Raw genomic sequence first — 26,974 nt, forward strand, 5'->3', positions numbered from 1 at the left:
CCTGAAATTATGAAGCTGTAATTGTAATATAGGAAGTTTGCAGGAAAAAAGGAGGAGGTTCCAGTCGTCCACTGAGGCCACGAAACTACGTGATTAACAAAACTTGCACCGCCAGAGTTCGGACCAGCTCGTCGCAGCCCAATATTTCTACGTCTGGCCTCGAGGCTTTTCTTTGCACTCCAGCGAATGCTCTGATTAAAAAAAAACCTATTGACCCACACAGTTTCTTCCCCGGCACAGAATGTGAAATACCAACCGTCCCAGGCCCAGCAACTGCACAGTCAACCCATGTGTGTTTTTTTTTTGTTTTTTTTAATTACAGCTCAAGCAAGCGTGATGTAAATGTGGCATTAGAATGCAGCCGGCCTCTACGCCAGTGCTCAGCGGCATGAAAAGACCAAGAGAGCCCCCGGGGGCGAGGCTGCGGGGCTGCAGACCCTGTGTGCAGCTAAGAACAGTTAGCCTAGCATGCCAGGATTGAAGGATAGTATTGGTGAGATTGTTTGTATTTTTCTTTTTGTCAAGACAAAAATCCAGACTAGCCGCTGGACATGCTTGATGCACGTCCCTAATATGGTGATGTCATCATCTTCCGGAGGCATCGACCCGACTGCTGACAAGCAGATGAGGAGAGGAGCTGCCTTTACCGCAGACTTTGGCTTTTTAACTTTTGTATACAACAAAAAAACACATATAAAAGAAAACGGAAAAAAGTCCAAAAGTATAATATGGCTCCTTTAATGCAGTAAACAGCTGTTTACAACCAACGGTCCTACTGAAAAGTAGGTGTTTGTTTCTTTCGGCCACAAGCGCGATTGTTCCATATTTTTGAACATGGGTTTTATTATGTAACCAAGGTATTAATACTAACTTAAACCATGATCTTTCCATGACCCCAACAAAATCTTTGAACCTAACCAAACCTTGACCATAACTTTCGGAGATTGTTCTGGAAGGCAAAGACAAACGGCATCACTCTTGTCGGCTCCGGGGCATCAGATCGGAAAACGTTTTAGGTGTCATGGAATAGACAAACAGCGTATTTAGTGTATTTTGTCCGGTTCGTCGTTTTCTTTAAAGATTTACTTCCTCGGTCGGAGCTTAATGAGCTTTGTTGCTGATTGAAACGGCTCAAAGTATTGAGAGACAGACTCACATGTATGGACGTGGTCTTTTCAAAGGATTTGTTAACAAATCCCGATAAAGTCGTCCAGTTACCCCGACTGAATTCAGCTCTGAATTCAATACCATGAATTCAACGTTGTGTATTTCTCGTCTCTGACCATCAGCTCCTCAGGGTCGGCGCCCCCTCCGATCCCGACTGGGTCCACATTGGTTTTCTCTTTGCTGGAAGACCAAAAAAAAAGATGTCCAAACACCGCGTGGATGGAAAAAGTGCGCCGTGCCCCGCGGCCATACACTCAATATTAATGCCCCAAACCCCTTCAGCAGGCAACTCGGCTGCTCTGTGGGACTTACACTCCAATTACATCAGCTCCCCCCCCCCGACTCTGTTAGCGGGAGTGTGAGCGTACGTACGTCCGTACGTCCGTGTACACGCTGCAGCCGGAGTCGCCCCTCTGATGTGTTTTTGATGTCGGACTGCTGCTTTTAAGGACTAATACAGCGGGCTTTATCTTTCTATCATGTCCGACCTGGCTTTGAGTTGTGTGTGTGTGTGTGTGTGTGTGTGTGTGTGTGTGTGTGTGTGTGTGTGTGTGTGTGTGTGTGTGTGTGTGTGTGTGTGTGTGTGTGTGTGTGTGTGTGTGTGTGTGTGTGTGTGTGTGTGTGTGTGTGTGTGTGTGTGTGTGTGTGTGTGTGTGTGTGTGTGTGTGTGTGTGTGGAGATCTGAGGGTTGTTGTTTTTTTGTCTTCCCTTGCAGACGGCGGTTTGACAGGTAGCTTTGTCCAACACTTGCGCTACACACAGACTGAAAGGTTTTTCTTCTCGACTCAGCTTCTCTGACTGGTTCTCTTGTTTTTCAAACCCAGACTTGGCTACGTGATTGTCTCGCTCACAGTCGCCCTGCTGTTTCCAGGACTCACTCCATCTCTGCACTCCCCTATACTGCGGATGATGACACGTAAGAGGTCGAGCCGACCTCATGTTAAAGCTTCACATATCAACGTGTCCATATTCTCAAAGGCTCGAAAAGACTCTAAGAAATAGATGCAGTTCGTGTCACGTTTCAGTGTCTTTCAGCTCGTCGTTTCGGTTTTGTGGCCCCCGAACTGAGAGCCACAGAATTAGCAGCTAGTGGATCATGTATCGGCTAAAGATATTTGATGTTTCCCTCAGGAGGTGGTGGAGACCAAAACAGAGGTAAAAGTGGAAACAAATACTGCTCTTAAATTTGTCTCAAGTTCATCAACTCCAAATGAATGTTAATATGCTTTTCTTTTGTCTTTAAAATGTGATAGTGTCAATGTTGCCCACAAAATAATCAATTAATACTACTTTAATCCACAGAAATGTTTAAAAAGCTAATTGTCTGCTAAATTTCAAACCTACTTTCTTATTCATTTGCTGTTAGCATGTTTAGGAAGCTTGTCTTTACTGTATTTGTACGAATGTCACTACGTGTTCGGGCCCCTGTTACTCAGTGTGAGAATCCCATTCTGTTGTTACGCTCATCCTTCTAGCGAGACGTGGTTGTGTTGTCAATGTTAAGTAAATGCCTCTGAGCTCTTGTGTTTTTAAGACTGCCAGAAGGAGAAGACATTACTTTACTTCAAGCCGTGTAGACTTTGTTGACTTCCTGTCTGAATTCACCAGCAGTCGAGACGAAAGCTGCTCTTTTGTAGACTTCTCAGTCTGTCACTTGTTAGATCGTCCTCCGTGAGCCTCTTATCTTTTTTATGTTGGCACTTTTTTTGAAAGATATTTGGATTCTTCACAAAAAAAAAAAAAAAAAGGCCAAACTCACCCGCTGACGTCTTCCATCTTCTCAGATGATCCAAACAAATCCATCTCTTCATCAGTCACACGGTGGAACAGGAAAGCCTTTAGGCTGGCGAGGCCCATCCTTTAGCCTTTCAAAGAAGAAGGTCTCAGCTTCGGGCCTTTGCAGTGACTCGGTGACATTCAGTGCCCGAATCGCATCTCATCCGAGCCTTTTGAACAATTCGCTTCGTTACTGATCTGTCCACAAAACCGATTAAAGCCGGGTCAGACCCGGGTCGCCGGGTTCTCCCCCCGGGTATCTAGCACTCGTCAAGCCGCTGCCAGTGTGTTTAACATGTTCGAAAAAAAAATGGTTAATGATGATGTGGAAGCGGTGCTGCGGCCGGGGGGGGCGAGCCGCGGCGCCGGTTCGGTCTTTGGCCTCGTTGAGCTGTTTGAGTGAATATTTGACACTTTCCTCCGGATAAAAGCCTCGCAGGGTTCCGGCTCTGTGGCGACTCTCCACTGGGACTCTCCGTCGAGCACTTACCCACTCCGCTTCTCCTCCGCCTCTCTTCTTCATTTCTACTTTTAGTCTGTTGTTGCAGGGAAAAATATATCCCTCTGAAATATTCATCGTTGTTTGCATCAGTTCATTTCGCCGCGGACTATAATTGTCTCCGCGTGGACGGCGCAACTTTCCGTAACACTCACCACTCTTCCTGATAATTCCCTAAGTGGCTGCAGATTTGAATGAACGGACACTGTGCAAATGGAACAATCTGTGAGCTTCCAGTAAAGAGCCCTCTCGTCGTCTTTGCCAGCTGTTCCCAGCAAGCCGAGGTGTGTTTTCATGGATTAAAGGAGTGTGGTTGGTGTAGAAATAACTTCATGTGCACAGATATTTGATGAAAGTTGGCAGAACTTAAAATATTAAAGAAAATATTAACCTCGAAGAGCTTTAGTTGACCTTACCTGACTATATGAGTTGAGACAAATATCCCTGATACTACTGAAAAAATGTCTGGTTGGGGATTGGAGAATAAGCAAATCTATGTACCGATCTGACACCACGTCATTAAGGTAGTTGAGTCTCGATGAAAATGCTTTTTTCTGTATGAAATGCAAAGTTTCTACAGACTACGCAAATTCCAGGCATCGGGATCGGTATTAGGAAGGGGAAAATGGTATTGGAACGTGTCTACAAGACAGATTTGTCGACAGAGAAGATTCCTGGTCGAAGACAGCCGAACCCCCCAAAAACATATCGGTACAACAGAGGCATTTCAGTTTCATACCATACGGGAAGGGAGCAGATGACAAGTCTAGGTCCCTACAGTAGAAGTCATGTCAGGATTGTTATTATCTTCTTGAAAACGGAGACTCAAGTCTCAAGGTGACATCTCATCCCGAAGCGTTGGACGTGATAGCGACTTCTAACACGGACACGAAACGTCCTAATCTAAGGCAGAGGCCTCCAGACGTGGCACGTCAACCATCTGGGAGACATGTACTTACGGCCTGCACAATATTAAAGATATTACAAGATGTATTTGTCGTAAGATGTCGTGCCATTACTACGCTATGCATATGGTGTGCGGGAGGTTAAATGAGGTGTACCGAGCAGGAAAACCCGCTCCACTATTTGAGGTTTCTTTCGATAATGAAGGTGTCAAATTCCGTCGCGTTTCCGTAGCGACTACAATGTGGCTCAGCTGGAGCCAGACCCAATATGGATATGAGCTTTTCAGTATGAACAGGTTCCCATGGGTAATTGCACTCAGACTTATTCGACTGGGTCGCTGGTACGGACAATGAAAGGACTCGTAAAGGTTTTCGTATCGAGTTTCAGAACGCTGGGAAGCCTCGTGTTCCCTAAGTTGACAAACACCTCCGTAGTTTTGTTCCTAATGCAATAAATGGATATTAACCGGCGTGTTGATGTGAATTGACACATATTGTGGCAGAGCATTAACTCAAGCCGCCGCTCGTTGCTCACCTTGCGCTTCTTTTTTTTACTCCACCATCCAAACATAACTTTCCAACCGTGACGGCAATTTTCTATGTAAATTCCCTTTCCCTCAGCCGTCTTCATTTCCATAGCAGCGCAGTCAAAAGAGCTGACTGTCGAAGGTGTGCCTAGTCAGCATTGGCCGTGTGTGTGTGTGTGTGTGTGTGTGTGTGTGTGTGTGTGTGTGTGTGTGTGTGTGTGTGTGTGTGTGTGTGTGTGTGTGTGTGTGTGTGTGTGTGTGTGTGTGTGTGTGTGTGTGTGTGTGTGTGTGTGTGTGTGTGTGTGTGTGTGTGTGTGTGTGTGTGTGTGTGTTAATATTGATATGAAGGACAAAGCCAAAGCATTTTCCTGTCTTCGAAAGAGTTCCTTGTCAAGTGTCTGTCAAACTCAGAAAAGGCTTCCAGCGCTGAACTCAGAGGAGATATTCTGACATCCCTGTCGTCTACGTTTGATTGACGTTATCTCGACGGGGGGGGGGGGCTACGTGTACACTAAGGCAGAGACGGCGAGGTGGAACTGTTACTTGACGGAATAGTGCTCAAAACGTTTTGCCCTCACCGCTGGTAGCCGAGTCGTGACTGATACCACTCGTGCATATAAATGATCCGGCGGCGAGTGAGTAACACCAACACGAGATTTGCTTCGGGTCTTGGGTGAACACGGCATAAGATTAACTATCATGAAATGCACCAGATTATAATACAGGATGCATTACGCAGCCTGTGTTCAAATACAGGGCCATGAACAAGCCTTTGTGTTTCACCATCACAGTTGATGTACGTTTTCCCAGATCTAAACCCCAAATCCCAAGTTTTGATTTCTCATCCTTCTCTCGAACTTTTGCCATCCACTGTCTTCAACCTTCACGTGACCTCCTGCCCCCGCGTGACCCCCTGGCCCCCGCGTGACCCCCTGGCCCCCGCGTGACCCCCTGGCCCCCGCGTGACCTCCTGCTTCAGGGGGACGAGTCCAGAGTCGACTCTGCAGGACAGACTGCGTAAAGACATGGAAACATTAGACAACATATAAATCAAATGTGTGTATATATACAGTAGTGTATATATCGGCCTTAAGTGTGTTGGACATCCTCTCCTGTCTTTCTTTTCCTCATTTCTCCTCTCCTCCTCTTTCTATCCTCTCTTCTTGTCTGTCTCTCTTTTCATCTTTCATGTTGTCCTTTGCTCCTCTTTTCCTGTTTCCTCTCCCCTTCCTTTCCTTCCCTCTCTTCCTTTCCTCTTCTCTCTTTTCATTTCCCTTCCTCTCCTTTTCTTTTCTGTCTCCTTCATTTTCTCTCTCCTGTTTTCTATTTCCTTTTCTGTCTCTACTTTCCCCTTTTCTCCAAACTTTCCTTTTCCCTTGTCTTTTCTTTTCTTTGTCTCCTTTCGTCATCTCTCCAATTTCCCTGTCCTATTTCCTCTTCCTTCTCTCTCCTCTCCCCTTCATTTCCCTCTTCTCTCCTGACTTCCTTTCCTGACTCCTCTTTGTTTCCCTCACCTTCTTTCTCATCTCTCCATCTGTCCTTTCTTTTTCCTTTCTTCTATCACTCCCTATTCTCTCCTCTCTTCTCTTCCTCTGGTCTGCTCCCCAGCCTCTCGCTTTGCCTAAATTATTCCTAATTTCTCTCCTCTAGTCTGATGTCTATTCTTCTGCCGCCCTTCATCCTGTGTCTTCTCTCCCCGGAGCCCGTTATTACACCCAGAGAGAGAGAGAGAGAGAGAGAGAGAGAGAGAGAGAGAGTCTCTGACAGAGAGTGGAGAGGCGCACAAGAGCAACCATTCACACAACAGCAGGCTTCTTAACCACCGAAAGCTGTCACCTCCTCAGAGCGCTGTGTGTGTGTGTGTGTGTGTGTGTGTGTGTGTGTGTGTGTGTGTGTGTGTGTGTGTGTGTGTGTGTGTGTGTGTGTGTGTGTGTGTGTGTGTGTGTGTGTGTGTGTGTGTGTGTGTGTGTGTGTGTGTGTGTGTGTGTGTGTGTGCAGCTGTCAGGACAGCAGCCTCGCTCGGCCTCGGCGCTTCGACCGCCGTCCACTCACTCGCCCTCCATTCCACATTTAGTCTTCGCTCGTCGTTCGGATCCATTCATTCACGTTGCAGGGACTCTTTAGTGGACGCCACCACAATTAGAACATAATGGATCACTGGACACGATCGCGACTGCGCTCTTGAAATATAAACCCAATAAATGAACGAGGCAGCCTGACAGCCACTGCGCTGGGTTTAATATCAAGCGTTTCTAATGATTTAAGATGTTTTATTTTTTGGCCTTTTCCATTATTCAGGAGACCTCATGGGGAAAAAAAAGCATTCTTATTAATGTTCCTCTGCGATCGCTCTGCTGTCACATCCACCATTCCAACCTATAAGGTCACAATAGGTCAAGCCGGTTTCTGTTCTCTCATGTGGCTCAAAAAGAAAAAACATCCTCAGTGTAGGCTGATGGTGGACTTCCCATGTCAACACAACTGCTTGAATATCTCATGAACGGATTTCCTAATTTGTTTTGTGTGTGCCCAAGCAAAGGAAGTGGCAAAAAGATTAATTAGAGACCCCCAAAAAAAGGAAATTAAGAAATGCAGAATGTGATGGAGCGGAGAGCGTTCCATGGATAGGAAAGGAGAAGTTGAGAGAAAACGGAAGAGAGAGGATAAATCAGGTTGATGTCATTAAAATGAGGGTGAGTGGATGAGGGGAAGGAGAGGAGGGCCCTTCGTGTCAGGGTCCGGGAGGGAGGAGAAGGCCGGCGGCGATGATGGTGATGGTGGTGGTGTCGGGCTCGCGTGTCTCACTCCGTCCCCACAGACACTGCTGTAATCTGGGCCACATGTCTCACAAGGCCTGCTGGTCACCCAGAGGCCTGGCTGGGTGATTCATCTTAGTTAGGAAGCTGTCCAAGAGACTCTCGGCAGGCGGCAACACGTAATCGTACACACACACACACACACACACACACACACACACACACACACACACACACACACTCACTGCCAGTGTATAGACACGTGTAGGTGGAGACCTGATTGGCTGAACACACACAACCACGTACTTAAAATGTTAGGAATCCTCGTGAGGACCTTCCAGTTCCAGCACCGCTGTCTAAACCTCACCAGTTTAATTCCACACTCCAAACACTCTCACCCTAAAAAAGGAAAAGTCCTCTCCACCTCCTTGGCCTTATTTCTGTTTCTCATTTCACAATCTTTCCTCTCAGCTGCAGTAACATTCGGTCAGCAGCCGCGCCGCCCGGACGGCGTCCAGGGGGGCGTTGAGAACATTGAGCAAACATCGGCAGCTCATTGTTGACCTTGGAAAGGAGCGAGTCCACCGAACAATGCAGGGCTGCAACAAACAATAGCCTTTGGATGATTTAATTTCCTCAACTAGTGAGTAGTGGTTTGATCTAAAAATAGTGAGAAAGAGCCACCGCTGTTTCCCAGAGTCCAAGGTGACACCATCGGACGTCTTGTTTCATCTGATCAACAGTCCAAACTCCAGAATGAAGATTCAGTTTTGCTTTATTTTCCCCTTCAAAATGACATCTAGATAACTAGTGTGAAGTCTGTCGGAGGAGTTGGTTCAAGTATGATGTTTGAAAATGTCCAAAATGCACCAAGTTTGCTCACTAAAATCAAAATGGCCGACTTCCTGTTGGTCGGAGGTAACGGCAATAGTAGGTCTTGATGTGATACCCGTGCCAACCAAATACATCAAATGTGAAGTGAGGGGGAATGTGGTAAGCGGCTTTATTGAGTTATTTTGACGCGCCCATGCCCGAGACCCCTCAAATATCAAATATATCAAATTTTTCACTCGTCCTGATGCGTGTGCAAATTTTTCCGAGTTCCCGCAGCAATTGCCGCTTGAACTCATATTTGACTCTTATCTGGACTAGCGTAATATTTGACTTTCAAAACTGTTATTTGCAAAGTAAAGAAACAACTGTCCAGCTTAAATTTTAAGCCGACATGGATGAGAAGACCCCGAAAGCTTCTCAGAATGGTGGACACCCACACCGACATGATGACGGAGCAAACAGGGTAAGAAAATTCAAATAAAGCTCCAGAAAAAAATTGGCGAGAGCTTTGAGACGCATCATTTTTTTTAAGCCATTTATTGAAAACAGTCATTTGGAATTGACAACAGTGGAAAGCATGAAAGTTTTTCTTACTCAGTGTGCAGGGAGTTTATAGCCACAAAGGAAGATTTTTCATAAAGATTTCATTTTATTTCCTCCATTCCATTTTAATCTGTCTAGATAATTGGGAAACACCGGGGATTTGTTCGCCGACCTGTGTAATAATTAGTCTGCTGTTTGCTGTTTGCTCTGCTGTGATGCCTTTTATTGACGCTGCGCTGTTCCCACATCTGTGTAATTACTTACACGGGCGGCAGCTGTATTTTCAGTCTGGCTGGCTGGAGCGACGGGCCGACGTTTCTCCAGGACCCAAGCTTTCAAAAGCCTGTGGAGGTCAGGTCTGATGGATTCCAGGTTATTTATTTTTTTTCAAAAACATATCGGCACAGTATATTTCCGTAGGCTATAGATCGACACCGTTCAGGAACATGGTACAAAGTTGTCACGGTCTGCAATGTATTTTACATTTGGGGCGTTTCAGCGCTTCCTGATTCTGCCTCTACCGTTTCCCAAATTTGACTCCTTGTTGCTGCGGAAGACAAAAGATGTGCTACGGACGACGCCTGTGTCGTGTTGCCCTTTTCACGGCCAGTTGGCCTCGTCCCATTGTCGACCGTGGCGAGAACCAGCCCCTACGCCCTGTGGGGAAATTCTGCGCCCAAGTAAAAGGTGTATTGACTCACCCGATGTACTGGCGTTTGCCCTCAACCTGCCTCGCTTTACTCCATTTAGTGATTTTTTTTCCTACAAATAAGTGACTCGCAAAGCCTCCGGAGAGGCGAACCGGGACCATAGCGGGCCGGTGTCACGTGGAGGAAGATTTAAGCGTTGCATGTCGATGAAGTGGCGGTCGTGGTGCTGGAGAAACTGGATTCTCTGCACGAGTGGTTAAATCGTCCCACTGAAATAGTTCCTGCCGCCTCTTACTCTCTCTGATCTGAACGGAACCTTCTAATCCTAAATTTTGGGGTCAGACCCTCAAACCAAAAATACCGCCCTTGGAAATGCCACAGACAAAGACGACAGAGCTGGCCAAATGTCTTAAACACACGATTTACACCCAAAGGAAAACAGGGTTGTAAAGGTCCGAACTCCCTGGTGGTTGACGGATGCATGGACTCGACCTAGATGGGCTCCTTCTGTGGGCTTGTTTCTCCTTCCCTCCTCCCTTTGCCATTTCTCCCTCGCTCTAAAAACACAAAGTTTATTTTCGTTCTGTGGATTAAAAATGACTTTGAGGAGGGCAAACGCAAAGTAGAGCAAACGTTCCTCCTGCGTCTTTTGTCTCTTTGTGACTCATTTTGTTGTTTCTTTTGGGGTTAGTCTGTGTCTTTACAAGGTGAACCCTCCCTTTACCGTATCTGCGCTCTGAGCGCAAGATCCGTAATTCTGCTTCCTGTAGTAACAATAAAACTCGGATGTCTTCGGGGAATCTGAGCTCTTAAAAGGTGCCTCGTGAACCCTACATCGCTAACAGTAGCATCAGCAGCTGTTCTCCTCGCCGGGCTGGAAGACACACGGCGAGTTCGCCGTCAAACTTCATTTTCTCCGCTCACCAAGAGCGAAGTCTCCGCTCGCGGAACGCACCGCAGGTGTCGGCTCTTGTTTTGGCCTCAATAACAATATAGCAGTGGGCTTAATCCGTGACAACTCGTTTGGCGTTCAATCAAATTGTACATTAATAATCAATCGAAATAAATCGTAGTTTGGCAGATGCCGAGGAAACTTGAACTCGGATGCTGATGCTGGAACAATATTTCAAATGTTGTCTTGACAACGACACCACACAAAGCGTGAAAAATAGTTGGAAATGTTGAGGAAAAGGTTAACGTTTTACTGAAAGTGAAAGTGTCACCTGACTTTTATTTTTAAAGAAAATAAAGGAAATATGTTTTTTAATAGTCTTAGGAGAAGGTTTATTTTTCTTTAATAGCGACTTCTTTACACCTTTAGAGGCGAGAAATCAAAATCAAATCACCTCCGTGTTCCAGTGAAATCCTTGAACAGTATCAGTACATAATAAGTGTGTGTGTTCCCGAGTAACTGTATAATTCAGTTCCTTATTACAGCTTGTTGGCAGTTTGCTTGACGGCCTCGGACAGTGGGTGTGTTTAATTTGTTCGCCTCTGCGTCCCTGCGAGTGCTTTTATTCTTCCCCTCTGTGTCCTCCTGGCATTATTAAAGACATTAATCACAGGGATCCGACGCCTTGTTACGACATGATCACACACACACACACACACACACACACACACACACACACACACACACACACTCTCACACTTACAGTGCGGGTAATTTGGTGTCAACAATGCCACCAAGTTTCTTCCAAGTTTAAAAAGAAATATTCCTTTGTGATATAATGACTTCTACATCTGCCGGTGTCTCCGTTACCTAGCGTGCTCGTTCTATGAACACAATAATGATGTGCCCTCACCGTGTAACACAAGGTGATATCATGCCAGTTGCTTCTCTATACATCCAGCAAATACGAAACATTAACATTCACCTGGAATAATTCCAACTCCACCGCAAGCCTTTGAAGAGCCAACACCCTCCTTGTCCCTCAGACTTTTGCAAAGTGTGAAGCAGATTGCCCCCGTCCATCATTTACCGTCCTCCGAGGTGAAGGACTTGTAGTCTGAGGCGACGCAGCGCAACAGTGTTTTTCTAGTAGGGCCGCATTTTCCCTGATTGAGCCTGTGATTGGGTGAGATCAATAGATGGCCCACTGTTATCCGTCCAGCACGGGAGCTACACCTCTCTGTTCCCGCTCTTCCTCCGTCAACCCACTCGGACCTCTTCCTGCCCTTTACTTCTCAAGGAGAAGCTGTGGAGTTGCCACGCTGTCGTGACAAGTTGCCTCTTGAGCTTTTCTGTCTTCTTCACAACCCACCCCCGCCGCCGCCTCTGTCTCACACCCTGCTGAGTGGTACGTCCCCCCTGGGAACTGAGCTGCCGGCTCTCTGACATTGTGTTCTGCTACTGAGTGTGTTGTGGGCATATGAAAGATGTCACTACACGGAAAGAGAAAGAGTGCAAATGTCAATTCAGCCAATTTTACTGTATATAAAAAATGGACGCAGTCACCGGGTCTGGGAAATGAAGCCAATGTGGAAGTGCCCGGAGCCTGTTATTCTCTGGAATCACCAGCAGAGGGCGACTCCGCTGGTCGCAAGAATGAGTTTGTTTCTATGAGAAAGTGACTCTACTTCTCACTTGACCTATAACGTCAGTCGACGTATTCCTGATGAGTTCAGTTTCAAGTCGAGCACTGTAATGTGGATACAGCGTGATTGACAGCTGGTCTGTCCAATCGGTGCATGGTTGCAGGTGTAGGTGGGCGTGCGGTGGACGACCCACCACCCGGCTCCTGCGTCTGGTTTAACAACTACATGGCGCTGGTCGAAGTCCAAAGCTCCAAGCTTCAAAACGACACGGGGGGTTGATACTTGCCCCAGCCTTAAAACTTCCTACGTCGACACAACGTATAAAGATGGACGACGCATTTAGCCGAAATAGCCTGGCTACGGGCGCCGCCATCTTGTTCTTTTGACGTCGTATGGAGCCAGAGCAATCACGTCGTCCATCTCTATTTCAGCAAATACTGTTTGTCGTTCCAGCGTAGAAAAGTTCTGGTGCATGAAGTCTCTTTTGACGAGTCCAGCGCTCCGGGCCTCCTCAGACTCGAGAACCAGCCTGTGGATCAAAGTGTTCATCAAATTAAAAATGATGATTTTTCCATAATGACCCTAATCAGTGCCTTCCTTGACTACATCAACAGTGATGGGGGTGTTAACCTGTAAACCCCGGCAGCAGTGCGGAGCAGTTCACCTCATCTTGGGCCAGTTCCCATATTCCATCTTAAACTGCTCGACTAAACTCGTGCCCGGAGCCAAACGTGGAAGTGCTTCACTTTCAGTGCCAGAAAAACTCCCGACGCCTGACGAGACGCCGTCGGCCCTCGGCTGCGGAAGCTGTCCGGAGGCTCAGAGACATCCACTCGACTTTGCAGCACATTCAATTCAAATGTCATGTTTGCTTCCGTTCAGGTGAACGTCATGTCGGCGGGAATCCACTTTTATAGAACCTCGTCGCTGAGCTTGTTTTTTTAAGCCGATCCAGGTGGGAGTTTGTTTTCAGGTTGAACATCCATGACGTCGTTCGCAGCCGCACCAATGAGACCCGAGTGCCGGAATTCTCTGATATTTTCTGGTTCCTTTGCTCCTCCGTGACAGTAAAACTGAATATCTTTGGTGTGTGGACAAAACAAAACATCGTCTCGGGGTGTTTGGGAGAAACGATCGGCATTTTTCATCATTTCATGACGTTTTATGGACCAAACATAATGAATGGTTGCAGCTGAGGTCAGTTCACATCACGTGTTCGTGTTCGCTGACTCGCTGCTGTTTGGAGGCACTTTGTGTTTTCCTGTCAAGTCTAGGCTTAGGTTTGGCTTCCAACTTTGTCTTTGTCTTTTTTCGCAGCATCAATAGAGACATGGTTGTGTATCTCAGTCTGTGAACAGATGCAGGAAGACCCTGAATGTACAAACCATGTTCTGCGTGTGTTTCTACAACCATAGGCGCTCCGTCAGATCCAGGTCCATTCTTCCAGACTCCTTTGTTTATTCTTTCTGTTGAAATAACTCTAAATCCACTTTGTCATAGTTATAAACCGATCAAAACTCTTCCCATTACGTGTTTCTCCTTTCAGCTCCGACATTAGCATCTCATCACATCATTATTTTGAGCTTTTAAGCCACTTTCCAGTGGGAATAGTTTTTTTACTCGAGAGAATCTTTATAATTTCTTTTTTTTTCCCCCCCCTACACTGTCAGTGACATTTCAAAGGGCTTAATGGGACAAAGAGTGGCTGTAATTTCCCTGGAATTACAGAAGGAAATCTTCAATGTGTCGTTGCTGCGAGCAACAACAAGGCAGACGGGGGGAAAAGATGGTGTAGGTAAAAGATTGCAAGGACAAAGTGAAGGAGACGGGAGAGAGGGGAGGACGGGGGAACATTTTCAGATTTTTCCTTGTTGTCGTCCTTTAACTCTGATTAGAGTTCGAATGTTATTCACATTGGACTTGAATGGATTACAATGAACGTCCCTGTCTTTCTTTGTTTATTCCTTAGGTTTTTCGTAGGAAGGCTGTGGAGCTGGGTGAAAAGCTGCTGCCAGCCTTCAAAACCCCCACCGGCATCCCCTGGGCTCTGCTCAACCTCAAGAGGTAGAACGCACACACACACACACACACACACACACACACACACACACACACACACACACACACACGCAGCGGTCCACAGCAGTGGTGTTTGAGAGCTTGACGCTTGACGTGGGGTTTGGCAAACACACGCTCTGTCAATTTCACTCACACACACACACACACACACGGAGCGGAGATGTTTTAGATTTTTACCGTGGGAGAGCGGCGACTTGTCAGACAGAAGAGATTTTTCCACCTTTATTAACACACTGTCAGAGGGTTGTCGTGCCTGGGATTGACACGACACACACACACACACACATTATAGGAAATATAAAACTAGTTTTGGTCAAAATCCTCTGCCACTGGACATTTGATTGACAATCATTTTGTACTAAAGTGTTAAAATGTAAAATAAATCCATCTGTTTATGAAATGGAAGCTTTGGAGTCGTTGCACAATAATGGTGAACGATCAACAAAATACATTTGTTATTATAAAAACACAAACATCAAACTGTGGATTTAAGAGGTTATTGTATATTTGTTCACGTAATTATGAACGCATCTGCCTGTGAGGGGTCGGTCACCCTGTTCTCCTCCGGTTCCTCTGTCCGTCACTCATCGTCGTCTTTGTATCTCTCTCGCCCCGGAGAGGGAGACACAACGCCGGCGTTAATTAAAAGGCAGGTTGTCATGACGATAAACACGCTGTGACCAATTAATTTTCTCTCTGACTGTATGGGTGAAAAGACTCTGCCCTTCCCGTGTGTGTGTCGCGTGTGTGTCGTGTGTGTGTGTGTGTGTGTGTGTGTGCGTGTGCGACCCACCCCCTGGAGGCTCGAGCTGATTGGTGGTGATGATGACGCAGACTTCACCTGCGAGACAAGCCATCATAGACTGAGCTATGACGGCTTGAAGGCTCTCACACACACACACACACACACACACACACACACATCTGGCTTTTCATGTGATCCCTGACCGACTCTGTGGGGACCAGACCGCCTGTTGCAGGAGCCCTTCTTCTTCTTCTTCTCCTCCTCCTCCTCGTCTCTGAAGACGGTTCCTTATGGCTGCGGGAACGCCAAATGTCCCGACATGTTCCAGAACTCTCTGAAACTTGTTGATGACCGTTAACTAAAACACTGCGTAAACCTGTGAACGTGCAGCTCGGAAATCAGAAAGTGGTTGAATGACCTGATGGCAGTCTAATCAAACACTCTTTCTTTCTTTCTTTCCAAACCGTTCCCCTCTTTGAATATGTTTCATTCACTCGGTGCAGGGGAGGCCGAGACAAACAGATCAAGAGTGTTTCGTTAGTGAGTGGTTGAGAAGAAAACATCTGTGGAGAGCTTCTGAAGCAGTGTATTTAGGAGCTGTTAGACTTAGCTACATAACCTTGACCCAGATTGAAGAGGCATAAATCAGCGAAACACACCAAACCAGGCCCAATTATCATCTTCCCCTTCAGCCCCAATTGATCTTCAAACAAATTCCTTCATTTCTTTTTTTCATGACCCACTCCCCACGTATTCCCTCTCCGTCCCTCCTCCCTCCATCCATCGTACCGTGATCGACCCAGTATCTGCCTTCTGCTCCGGGACCTCGTACTGCAGGTCGTCCCCGCTCCTCGGCCCCGTTCTCTTCGATTCCCTCTCGGCGCTCTTTTGGAGAGCGGCCAACAAGAAACCAGGACACGGTTTGCAACGCGTCACCGGCTGCGACAAGCGAGTTAAACCTGGTTCGCTCACTTGCTGGGTTTATTTCAGACAACGTTAGGGCCGTGTTAAACAAATAGTGAATTTTGTAGAGCACAATCTCATCTGCTGGTTTGGAGTTCTGCCTGTGATCCAGATGGTTCCACTGCAAACTGGTTGCTGAGTGTCATGGAAACCAAATGTCCCATGTGGTGATTGTCAACCCATTAAGTCTGGTTGTTCATTGCCTACTGGATCTTTAAAGAGGAACTCAACGCCAGGCTGAAAAGTGCATGGCTGTTTTCAGACAGGAAATTGGGCTGTGGAAAAATTTGGGCCGGACATTTTCCGGAGTTCGCTGCTCTCATGTGAAGAAGCCAGCAGGAGATTGTCGGAGTCAGATGCGTTCACCAGAGCAGGAACCTTTCTGGAGCCTTCAGGCGAAGCGGTGGCACCAAGAGGCGACAGGTTCAACCACTAGAGGTCAGCGAAAAACACGATTTTCAGCAACTGCTATGTTCCTTTTTATATAATCATTAAAACAGCGCAGGCCAAGTACTTTTGAACATCTCATATATTCATGTTAAACATAAACTTACATGAGATTGAGAAGTTGACTTTACTTTCGACAAGATTTCACTCTGGTCCTGGAATTCTTGGACTCTCCTGGAGTCGCGGAATGTTGTTGCATGTGATGCGAAAAAATTCAGGGCTCTAATTTTAAGAAGTTTGATGAAACTTTTGCACTAATAAGTCCTCGCTCTCCTCCGCTCTCCCTCACTTCCCGTGGCCTGGTGTGTATAAAGCCATTGATTGCCACTAACTGAGCAGAAAAAATGCTGCTCAGATCTGATTTGCCGAATCGATCGGCTACAGACGGGGACGCCACCAGAGCGAATCTGGTGGCACTGCAGCCCAGCGAATAGACTCGTGTCCCTTCGATCATTACAGGAAAAGAATTGCGGAGGCACAGAACTGCGTCTCTGAGGAAAATGAAAATCCATCAGACAAAAGTTCCTTGTTCCTTGTCAGTTTTAAATTTACATTAGGGGGACAAAAATTTTGCTTAAACGTCTTCTACTTCAGTAATTGATGAATAATGACAGTGTAAACCGGACAAGGAAAGAGTTGTCACAAAGTCCAGCAATAACTACAATATGATACTTTCACATATTCCAAACATAGGATTTGTTTCACCCCATCTAATTTATACAAAGGTTGTTGACACGTGTGTAAATAAAACATTTTTTTAACCTTATGTAATTGCTCCAAATAAGAGTAAATAATGGGTATACCAAATTGTTGTAAAATAAAGTTGTCCATGTTTGGCTTCCTACGGAATTAAGATGCTGTGCTTCCACAGGGGCCTCACTCTACCAACCAATATCTTCCAATGTGTCCTCTGACACGTTCTTTCTCCCTCACTTTTTCACACAGCAATACACACACACACACACACACACACACACACACACCATCAGCCAGTCGTTATCTGCTTAGGCCAGTACGTCCCATAACTCTGCTATTAACATTCAGACCGATAAAGCTCTTGCAAATCACTCCCACAGCACACTGCATACTGACTGGGCTTAATGGGATGAGACTGTCGTGTGTGTGTGTGTGTGTGTGTGTGTGTGTGTGTGTGTGTGTGTGTGTGTGTGTGTGTGTGTGTGTGTGTGTGTGTGTGTGTGTGTGTGTGTGTGTGTGTGTGTGTGTGTGTGTGTGTGTGTGTGTGTGTGTGTGAGAGAGAGTGAAATGAACCGTTCATTCCTCGCTACATGCATCATGGTGGTGATTGTGTCATGCAAACTTACACACACACACACACACACACACACACACACACACACGAGATGTACACATCTCATTTTGTCTCCGTAAATGGAAACAAAGGGTTGGAGAAACACTCACAAAATTTCTAGTCACAAACACCCCGCGGAGATATTCTTCCTAGGACAACAAATTCGAAAAAGAAATGATTTTGAATGTTAAGTCGTAGATATCAATCAAATGTGTATCAGCAAGGTTTGGCACTTTTTTTTCTTAAAGCTGGATTTATTTTCCGTCTCTTATTGGCTCTGCTGTCCCGGAGAATTTAGTAGCTTCATATTCATCATACTGTATATACAGCTCACACATCCAAGTTAACTGTCCCACCAACAGGTACTATTACTCACCTCAGACTCAAAGAAAATATCGGCCCCCAGCCAAACTGCTGCTCAAAGTAATATCATTATCTTAATGGTGCTTCAAGGTCCAGGCTTATTTCTCTTTTTTTTGCCTTTGCTCTCTTTTCTTTGTCTCGCAGAAGAAAAAGTAGAAGAAATAAATGTCACCTTTGGGCAGATTTGCTCATTCAGCTACAAATCCCCAAGGCCAAAACAATCAATTCCGAGCTCTTGGCTCTCGTAGTTTGATTTATAGGCCCGGACGGGGGACCGGCTCCATTGGCACAGCCCGGAGAGGCTGTCGCACTGTGAACCTGCAAAGAGCCACTCTACCTTACATCTGTTGTTTTTTTATTCTAGATGTGGTAGGAACATTGTGATGATGATGATTGGCAAACAGTGACAACAATATGATATCAGGCTTGTATTTTCATTTAGTGGCGATGAACAGAGAGACATTCACTTAAACTTCTGTATTAGAGAACAGGGTGTCGTCAGCATAGCAGCATAAGAATGTGGAATGATAACATCATGATCAAAAGATCGTCTTAGTTAAGACCAGTCTTGGACTTAACGTTGGTTACAGCAACCAAACTTATGACTCGTCTTGACGACGACGTCTTAGCGGTGCATGTTCATGTGAACTCCCAATTTTGTGCCAGTAGACTGACGATTGTTCCAAAATAAAGTTTCCCCGCCACATTTGCCATCTCTCACATAAAGCCCACATTTTTCGATCTATGATGACAGATTTCTGTCCTAATATAAACACTATTCAGGACTGCAAAGATTAGTCAATCCCTCGCTTAGCAACAAATGCATCTGCATCTATTAGAAATCTGATCATTCAAGTCATTTGCAAGGAAAAAAAATGCTAAATATTTTTATGGTTCAGGTTCTCAGGTTCTAAAGATTTGTCCACTTGAGACTTGGCTTTTCTAATAATTGCGGTCGCAATTCCCCTGCAAACTTGAAATGCTGACTCACCTGTTACTTAAACAAAAAGAATATTAAGATATTTGTCCATTTGTCCTGGAAAGCGCCACATTTGGCATCTACTTTTCTTTCTTCACTGTCATCTCAATGATGACATGTATGAGCTACGTGCGTGTTGACCTGACGGACTTTGTTGTTGTTATGTTCTTAATTTCTGGGTTTCGTTTTTGCTTTTACGAATTTCCTCGTAGGACAGATCAGACTGTCCCGAGGTTCTCCACCCCTTCCTCATACGTGAGATGTTCCTAAGTACACACACATGCATACATGAGATGCACAATCCTGCTATTGGTAGTAACACAGTCTCATTGACCTGAGGCACTTTTTAACAACAAAAGAAAAGTCGAGCATCCAGGGTATCCAAAGATATATTTTTCTTAAAGCACACACTCATTCCGAGTGCAGCTCTCCTCGGCAGTAACCTCAGGCAGTGGAAGGCACCCATGATTTAAAGCCTCTAATTAAGTTGCTAACTGTGAATCTATTGCGATTCACATTTGCTCTGCGCCCTGGAGGAGGAGCGCAATAGATTTTCAGACAGAGAGGAAGAGATACTGAGGGGAGAAGAAAAACCCGGGGGGAAAGCGAGGTCACGGCATGGACGAGGAGGGGGAGGACAGTGAAAAGGCTTGGGAGTAAGACGAAGAAGAAAAGAGTGAATTGAGCCAAATTATAGGCTTCATCCAACCGCGGAGTGCCGATGAATTGGGGGCGAGTGCTTCCTAACATAACACTAGAGGAGCCTGAAGAGGACACATTGTGTGACTTGTTCGTCTATGGAGATGTCTTTTCTGATTTCCACGTTACTGCTTGGTACCACAGAGTGTTTGACGCTGCAGACTGGAGCGGCGGGTAAAAGACCACCGAGCTACTATTTGTCATTTCAGAGCTGGCCAGGAGATTGGTGTGAACGGGTTGAATAACTAAAAACAGATAGACAGGACACTTGAAGGTCTGGAATATGTCGTGATTCACGGTAGGCATTGATCTATAATGACTATAGGTCGGGGATGTGTATCCATATTTGTTGGATGGACTATTCTAGCCGTTTTTTATTTAATCTCTTGGCTCATGAGCAGGGCAGCATTATGCAGAGCAAATTGCATGATGTCGGAATATTGCGATGAACATTTCTACAAGGAAAATAAAGTTGCCGAAATGCCGAGTTGTCCAGCAATGACAGAGATGTGTAGGAAGTAATAACCCAGATGCCAAAGAGTTGAGCAACTTGCTCAAGTACCTCAACGCGCTGAGGCGTGTTAGCTTTCACAACTTGTTTTCGTTCGGATAAGTTTGATAATTGTAGAGACTGAAAGTGTAGTTTGACCTTGGAAACGGTCCTTAGGACTTCTTCCCCTTGTTGGGTTAAAAGTTGAGGTTTAAAAATGACCCCCAACTGCCTATGATATTCAAAATAAAGTAAATACTAATGAGAGAACGACCTGATTTCATATCTCCGTGGTAAAAGTTATGTAAGGGGATGAAATGTGGGCTGGACTCGCACTAGTCAAACAAACTGCATCATATCTCTTCTATCAGAGGTGGATGATCTCCTGATTTCGTAATGAAAGTTCAATATGAGCTTTGATACTTTGGCGTATGCCAAATGTAATCTCTTGAAAAAGTCCTCCAGTTCTAGGACGCCGTGACATTTAATTAACGCTTCCCGCTCGGCTTCGCAAAGAGAATCGCTCAGCTGAATTTGATTACTCCTGTTTGGTACAAAAGCGTTGTTCATTAGCAGAACGTTTCATCAAGAGAGAGCGTGACGCCACAAGACATTTTGTGATTTGAACCCTTTTTACTGATGTGAAAATTAAGCCAACCGAGGTCACGACAAAACATAACGGGAGAAATATCATGCGCAAATTGTGATGAAAGCCGTATTCTGGGGGAATATACGCTCAAACCTGGAGCTTCTGTTGCCTTTTTAATGTCTTTAAAACATACTGTATCTTTATATATATATCTAGAAAGATATATATATATCTTTCTTTACCAATAATATTACCACCCATGTTAGTGTTGAGCCCAGAATTATACTTATAGCAGTTTGCTTCTCAGATAGTTTGGTCTTATGACTGTTCCTTCAACCTGGCTGGCTTGTTTCCAAGTGGTTTAGATTAGAAGGTACATTTCAATAATTGTAATATATATATATATGAACCGTCCAGACTTCTCAGATCACCTGCCGACTGTAACCAGTTGAAGCGGCATTTGTGTTGTTATGTGTTTCTAATCTGGAAAAACCAAAACTCAGTTCTTTTAAATAAGTGTGGGGGGGGGGGTTTTGCCTGTTCTTATATTAAATTTGGGACAATTCATTCATATCTTTAATCTACTGGACTGTAAATGTGCAATTCAGCACATGATTACTGATCAAATATTCAAATTTTTTCCACCACGTCGAATACAATTTTGAGTTTCAAATTAAAAAGTCACAGCCTTATTACGAACGTCTACGCAAACTGTTGGGCAGTGAGTCGACTAATAAAAGCCAATTACATTTGATAACATTAGCCACAGGTCGTACCGGAGCAAGTGAAGCTGTAGCAGCGGAATCCCTCAGGGTATTAACCTCATCCACTGACTGTGTTATTTATTCTTCTGCATAATCAAAGTATTTCTGTCCGCCTAGTTTTTAAACGTCCTTGTTTTCAACGACGTTCCCGTCCGCTCCACGCGTCTCCAGTGTGTCTCTCTGAAGCTCCGTCACCCAGATGGGCAGTAGTTCAAGCACACACCTCACATCTCTGTGTCCAGTATCATACTGTGTATCTGCACGTCATTGGTCCGCGTCTCTTTTACTTTACGCTGCAGCTTTCTCCCTTGTTTCCTTCCCCTTAACGCGGGGATTTAGTGTCTTCTCGCAGCGGGAAGCATTTGGGTCGGACAGGGGGGAGATGGGGGAGATTTATCGTTCATCACTAGGGCGATTGGAAAAGACGGACAGACAGATCAGGACTACAGTCGACTGGAGGGGAGGCGGAGGAGGCAGAGATGAAGAAATGATGTTGTGCCGCTCTGGAAGTTCCCGGAATGTTGAAACACATCCACCATGTGACGATGCCTACATTTGAATGTTGTTGTGCGTCGTAATCGTGAGGCTCTCCACATCCGTCCAGAGCTGAATTCAATCAGGGCGCTTGTCTCGGCGCTCGCCGCCCCGATGCTGCGGCGGCGGTCGACCGTCCCCGCGCTCGGTGGACTTGATTAAATCCACGGTGTAATGGGAAACAAATTATGGCTTGTGCAGCGTGATGGGTTGAAGGGGGGGGTAATTAGTATGTTCTTCCACCTCTTTGAAGAGACGTGTGTGTGTGTGTGTGTGTGTGTGTGTGTGTGTGTGTGTGTGTGTGTGTGTGTGTGTGTGTGTGTGTGTGTGTGTGTGTGTGTGTGTGTGTGTGTGTGTGTGTGTGTGTGTGTGTGTGTGTGTGTGTGTGTGTGTGTGTGTTCGGCTCACACTCCTCCTCCTCCTCCCCCCCTTTTTTCTCATTTGTTGGAAGTCGCCACTGTTTCTTCTCGTTTGTGTGTGTGTGTGTGTGTGTGTGTGTGTGTTGCAGTTTATCACCCGTCGCACTGCAGACGCCCTGCTGTGTGTTCCACGCCGTAGTAAAATCTTAATGTGTGTTCATCACGAGTGGTCACATGAAGTCAGCACCAGAGACATCTGGAAATGATCCGTCAGTAGCTACTGTACGTTTCCATCAACCTATTTTCAGTATCGCATTGGAGAAAGTTGATGGAAACTTCCTCTTCTTCCTCCTCTTAGTCTTTACTTTTCTGACCAAACTGGTCTAGTTAATGGAAATATTAACCAGTTGATGGAAACGCAATGTAATTCACATTTTCTTTTTTGCAAACTGTCAAAAGTTCTCTTCAATTATTATTATTTATTTTTTTTAAAGATTAACTTCAGGACGGGCAGGTTTTTGTGGTTTTTCTGATGAATGGCTTTTTTTCTAACGTGACTCATTCTGTATTCTGGTCTTATTGTCCACGGGCCACTTGTGGATTATATTAGGGATGGATTCAAAGTGTGCGCAGGTGAGAACCTGTCCAAGGAGGTGGAACATCGTCCAACAACATGCAGTGTTTCACCTTCTCTCTCTCTCTCTCTCTCTCTCTCTCTCTCTCTCTCACCAACTTGAGTTTTTCTCCTCGCCGCCATGTTTCCCTAACAGAAGAACTCTGTCTCCTCCTCTCTGCACAGTGGCATTGGCAGGAACTGGCCGTGGGCGTCCGGCGGCAGCAGCATCCTGGCGGAGTACGGCACCCTGCACCTGGAGTTCATGCACCTCGGCAAACTCTCTGGAAATCCAGAGTTCGCTCAGAAGGTGAAGAACGCGGGGCGAGACTCAACACGTTTTGTAAAACTCTTCCAGGCTGCGGTGGTTTTGTTTTTGTGTGTTTTTCTTCATGCATTTCTTTGGTTTTATTAGGTAATGAACATCCGCAAAGTCCTGAACCGCCTGGACAAACCTCAGGGGCTGTACCCCAACTACCTGAACCCCAACAGTGGCCAGTGGGGCCAACGTAAGTCTCCTGTATTGTAAATATCATTCCAGTGCGTGGGTAGAAGAACTGGGGGGGGGGGGGGGGCGGTTCTCATGATGCTTCTGCTTCTTGTGTTTTATATTCATATGCAAAAATGAATGAATGCTTTCAGACATGCAACCGCATCCCGGGACGTTTTCCCGCCAGACCCCTGGGAGTGTGCGTACTCGTTTTTATATCCCGGTGGGGACTTGAATACTGAACACACGACAACCCGTTGGGGGACGCGTGACCTCAACTTCGTCCCCACGGGTCCGGACCGCTCCTTTCTCTGAGAAGTTCAGACCTAACTGTGGGGTTCAGGGATGAGCTCGGCCCGGGGAATCTCCGGAAGACTCCCGGCGATTGTCTGCGTTCTTTACCCCGACGCCACAGAACGTCCCCAGATAATGTTCCTGTTGGCGTGAACGCGTCAGACACCCTCAACAAATCAAGCCAAGTGCCGTCAGTGCTCACTCGCATTATCTCAAGGTGTATTTCAGACACGAGTGCAACAACAGCTTGGGACTGTAGAAGTATAGTGGAAAGGTTTATCAGATGTGCGTTTCGTTCCTGAACACAGTGTAATTAAGATGAAAACCCTCTGGGTTGATATTCACCTGGACCTCGAGGCTGATATCAGAAATCATTAACGGAATTTGCATTAATCACTCGAAGCATGTCGACTGCGTTCCACCTTTTTCTTTCCCCGAGCTGACGTGCAAATTACAACGTGTCCAGATCACGACGTTGCTCTTAAGAGCCGATCTCTGAGAGAAAACGACCGTAATTTGTTCGTCCTGTCATCATCATCATCATCATCATCATCATCATCATCATCATCATAATCACTGCTCTGTCTCCGGCTCACGGTCACATTTTAAAGGTGTTCATTACTTCTTATTTTTTCACTATTTGTCCAGGAACCTTGTCCTCAATTATCGCACATTAATTGTCCTTCACTACAATTTCTTGAACATCCACTGACTTATTTTTTTAATTCTACTGTAATCCAGATGAGCAGATGAGATGATATATTGATTAACCGATAGGTCAATTGATACAAAGTTGATCATCAAGTCATTTTTCAAGAGAAATGCCAACAATTCTTTGGTTGCAGTTTCTAAAATGTTCTTAAAATTGAAAAAAATCTTAAAATTCTTCCGGCTCTGGTAGAGTTTTAATTTGATTAATCCTCGCGTTTTCTGGACTTAATTGTTATTTATTAATTTTATTAAATAATAATCAAATTGATGGGTTATTAATATAATCACTAGTTGTCTGGCGGCTTCTGGTTCTCCAACATTGAGACTTTAAAAATATGCATTTAAAATATTGTCATTTATCATTTTTATAGATAATTATATAGTTATATAACTATATAAAATGCCACTTTGTATTATTCAATTCAGATAATTTCATTTAACCACTCATTTTAATCTTTTGTTATTGTTTCGTAAAGCAGATTGAACGTATAAGACGATCGTGGTTAATTACAGAACGGCCGTTGCGTCGTGTTTCCTCTTCCTCCTCATCGCTCTCTTTTCCAACCTCCTCATCCCTCTTTCTACTTAAACCTCGTTGACTCACTCAACATTCCTGCGACCCTCTATTCACCCGCATCACTGTCGAGTGTGTTTCCCCTCTCTCTCTCTCTCTGCACCTCCAACATCCGGTCTTAATAACATCAGCGTGTGCACACGCGTCCGTTCACCGCTCCAGGATGTCATTTCAAATCCATTATCCAGCCTTTTAAAACCGCCGCATGACGGCGGCGATAGAGAGGTGAGACTCGGAGGGAAGAGCAGCGATTAGGGACTTTTCAGCGGCAAAGGAAAAGGGATAAAGGTTGTGAGCCGTGTGACATGTGGTGTGGGCTGAGCAGCAGATCATGATAATGACACTGACAAGGGGATGATATCAGAATCCATTTTTAAATCTGTTATTGATTTGAACCACTCGAGAGCAGACACCGGACGTCAGCACACACTCACAGTGACGTGCAGGAGCTGCTACCTCAAGCTCTTTAAGGAATAGTTCCACCTTTTGGGCTCATTCGTTATCTTCATGGAGTCGGAGGGGAAGTCTGACACCCCATCATCGCCTAATATGCGGCTTCGAACAGGAACCAGGAAGTCACTGCGCCCGGCCAATCGTCAGTCTCATACATAACCCCAGTTATCTAGTGCAGGACGAGTGTAGTGTCCGTCAAAGCTGCAGCGTGACCTTTTTGGACTTCACTTCCAAACGGAGACATGGTTACCACGGTAACAGCAAGTACAGTTCCCCCCCCCCCCCCCCCGTAAAGAAGTTTATTTACTGTTCCTTCAGTCTCTAGGCAAACACGTCAACGTCCAACAGAACCAGAGTGACTTGCGATCTTGCAGGAGTGACGGTGAACATCCGTCAATCAAACCCTCCATCCATCCGTCATCTGTGACTGTTCATCTTTTGAGGGTCACGGAGGTCGGAGCCAATCCCAGCTGACATTGGGCGGGAGGCGGGGCACGACCCGGACCTGTCACCCGTCCGTCACGGGGCCGTTGCGATCAACACCACTTGTGAATTTAGAAGTCTAATATCCAGCGGTGGTTCGCCGGTGAACTCCTAAAGTCTCACGTTTGTGTCCTCAGTCGCCTTTTGATCAAACAATCCCAACAAACTGTGGAACCCAACGCGACGTCGGAGCTGCGATTCTCTCGCCTGCGACCAGGAACTGTGAAGATTAGGCAAATCAGAGCAAAAGAATGGATTTAGCCTGAGACTCTTCTCTGCATACAGAATATATAAGATATGACAGATCCCTGCTCTTTGTCGCGTGTCGCCGTGCGCACACACACACCGCCTGAAAGGCTGAAGTCGTGTCTCTGAAGCAGTCCGGGTCTGCAGAGGGATGTTGTTTCTCCTTCAGACGACGTCTTGACACGTTCATATTTGATGTGAATGAAAGTTAATTATTTTTCATTCTTAATTATCCCAGCAGCCGTTTTTTCCACCTTGAAGTATCATGTTTGTTCAGGCCAGTGGAATCAGGGCGTCGCTCTCTTGATGTGGCGCTTAGTTAGAAATCATTTGATCCACTTTGATCTATTTATTTATTATTTTTTAAATATCCACTGATATTCTCCATCTTCTGAAGGTTTTAAAGAGTCCCTCGGGAATATCGTTTTGGACGCGCCGCCATTAGTTGACGGGCTGTTGGCGCCTGCGAGGGTTAAATATGGACCCGCACCAAAGCTCCACTTACTTTTCATTATCAGATGCAATTGAAATGTTGAATGATGAAACGACTGAACGCACATCCACACTCATCACCGCTGGCATTTACCTGACGCTC

General features: G+C 45.6%; 1 protein-coding gene across 1 annotated transcript in view; it reads left to right on the top strand.

The window, feature by feature from the left end:
• Nucleotides 1-26,974, top strand: part of man1a1 (mannosidase, alpha, class 1A, member 1) — a 103,087-nt gene that overhangs the window by 64,371 nt on the left and 11,742 nt on the right. Inside the window, exons 5-7 of the mRNA XM_035617183.2 lie at nt 14,165-14,259; nt 23,315-23,438; nt 23,544-23,637. Coding sequence (XP_035473076.1) covers nt 14,165-14,259; nt 23,315-23,438; nt 23,544-23,637 — 313 coding nt within the window. The remainder of the gene's footprint in view (nt 1-14,164; nt 14,260-23,314; nt 23,439-23,543; nt 23,638-26,974) is intronic.

Source organism: Scophthalmus maximus, chromosome 18 (assembly GCF_022379125.1).
Source record: "Scophthalmus maximus strain ysfricsl-2021 chromosome 18, ASM2237912v1, whole genome shotgun sequence".
Lineage (NCBI taxonomy): Eukaryota > Metazoa > Chordata > Actinopteri > Pleuronectiformes > Scophthalmidae > Scophthalmus > Scophthalmus maximus.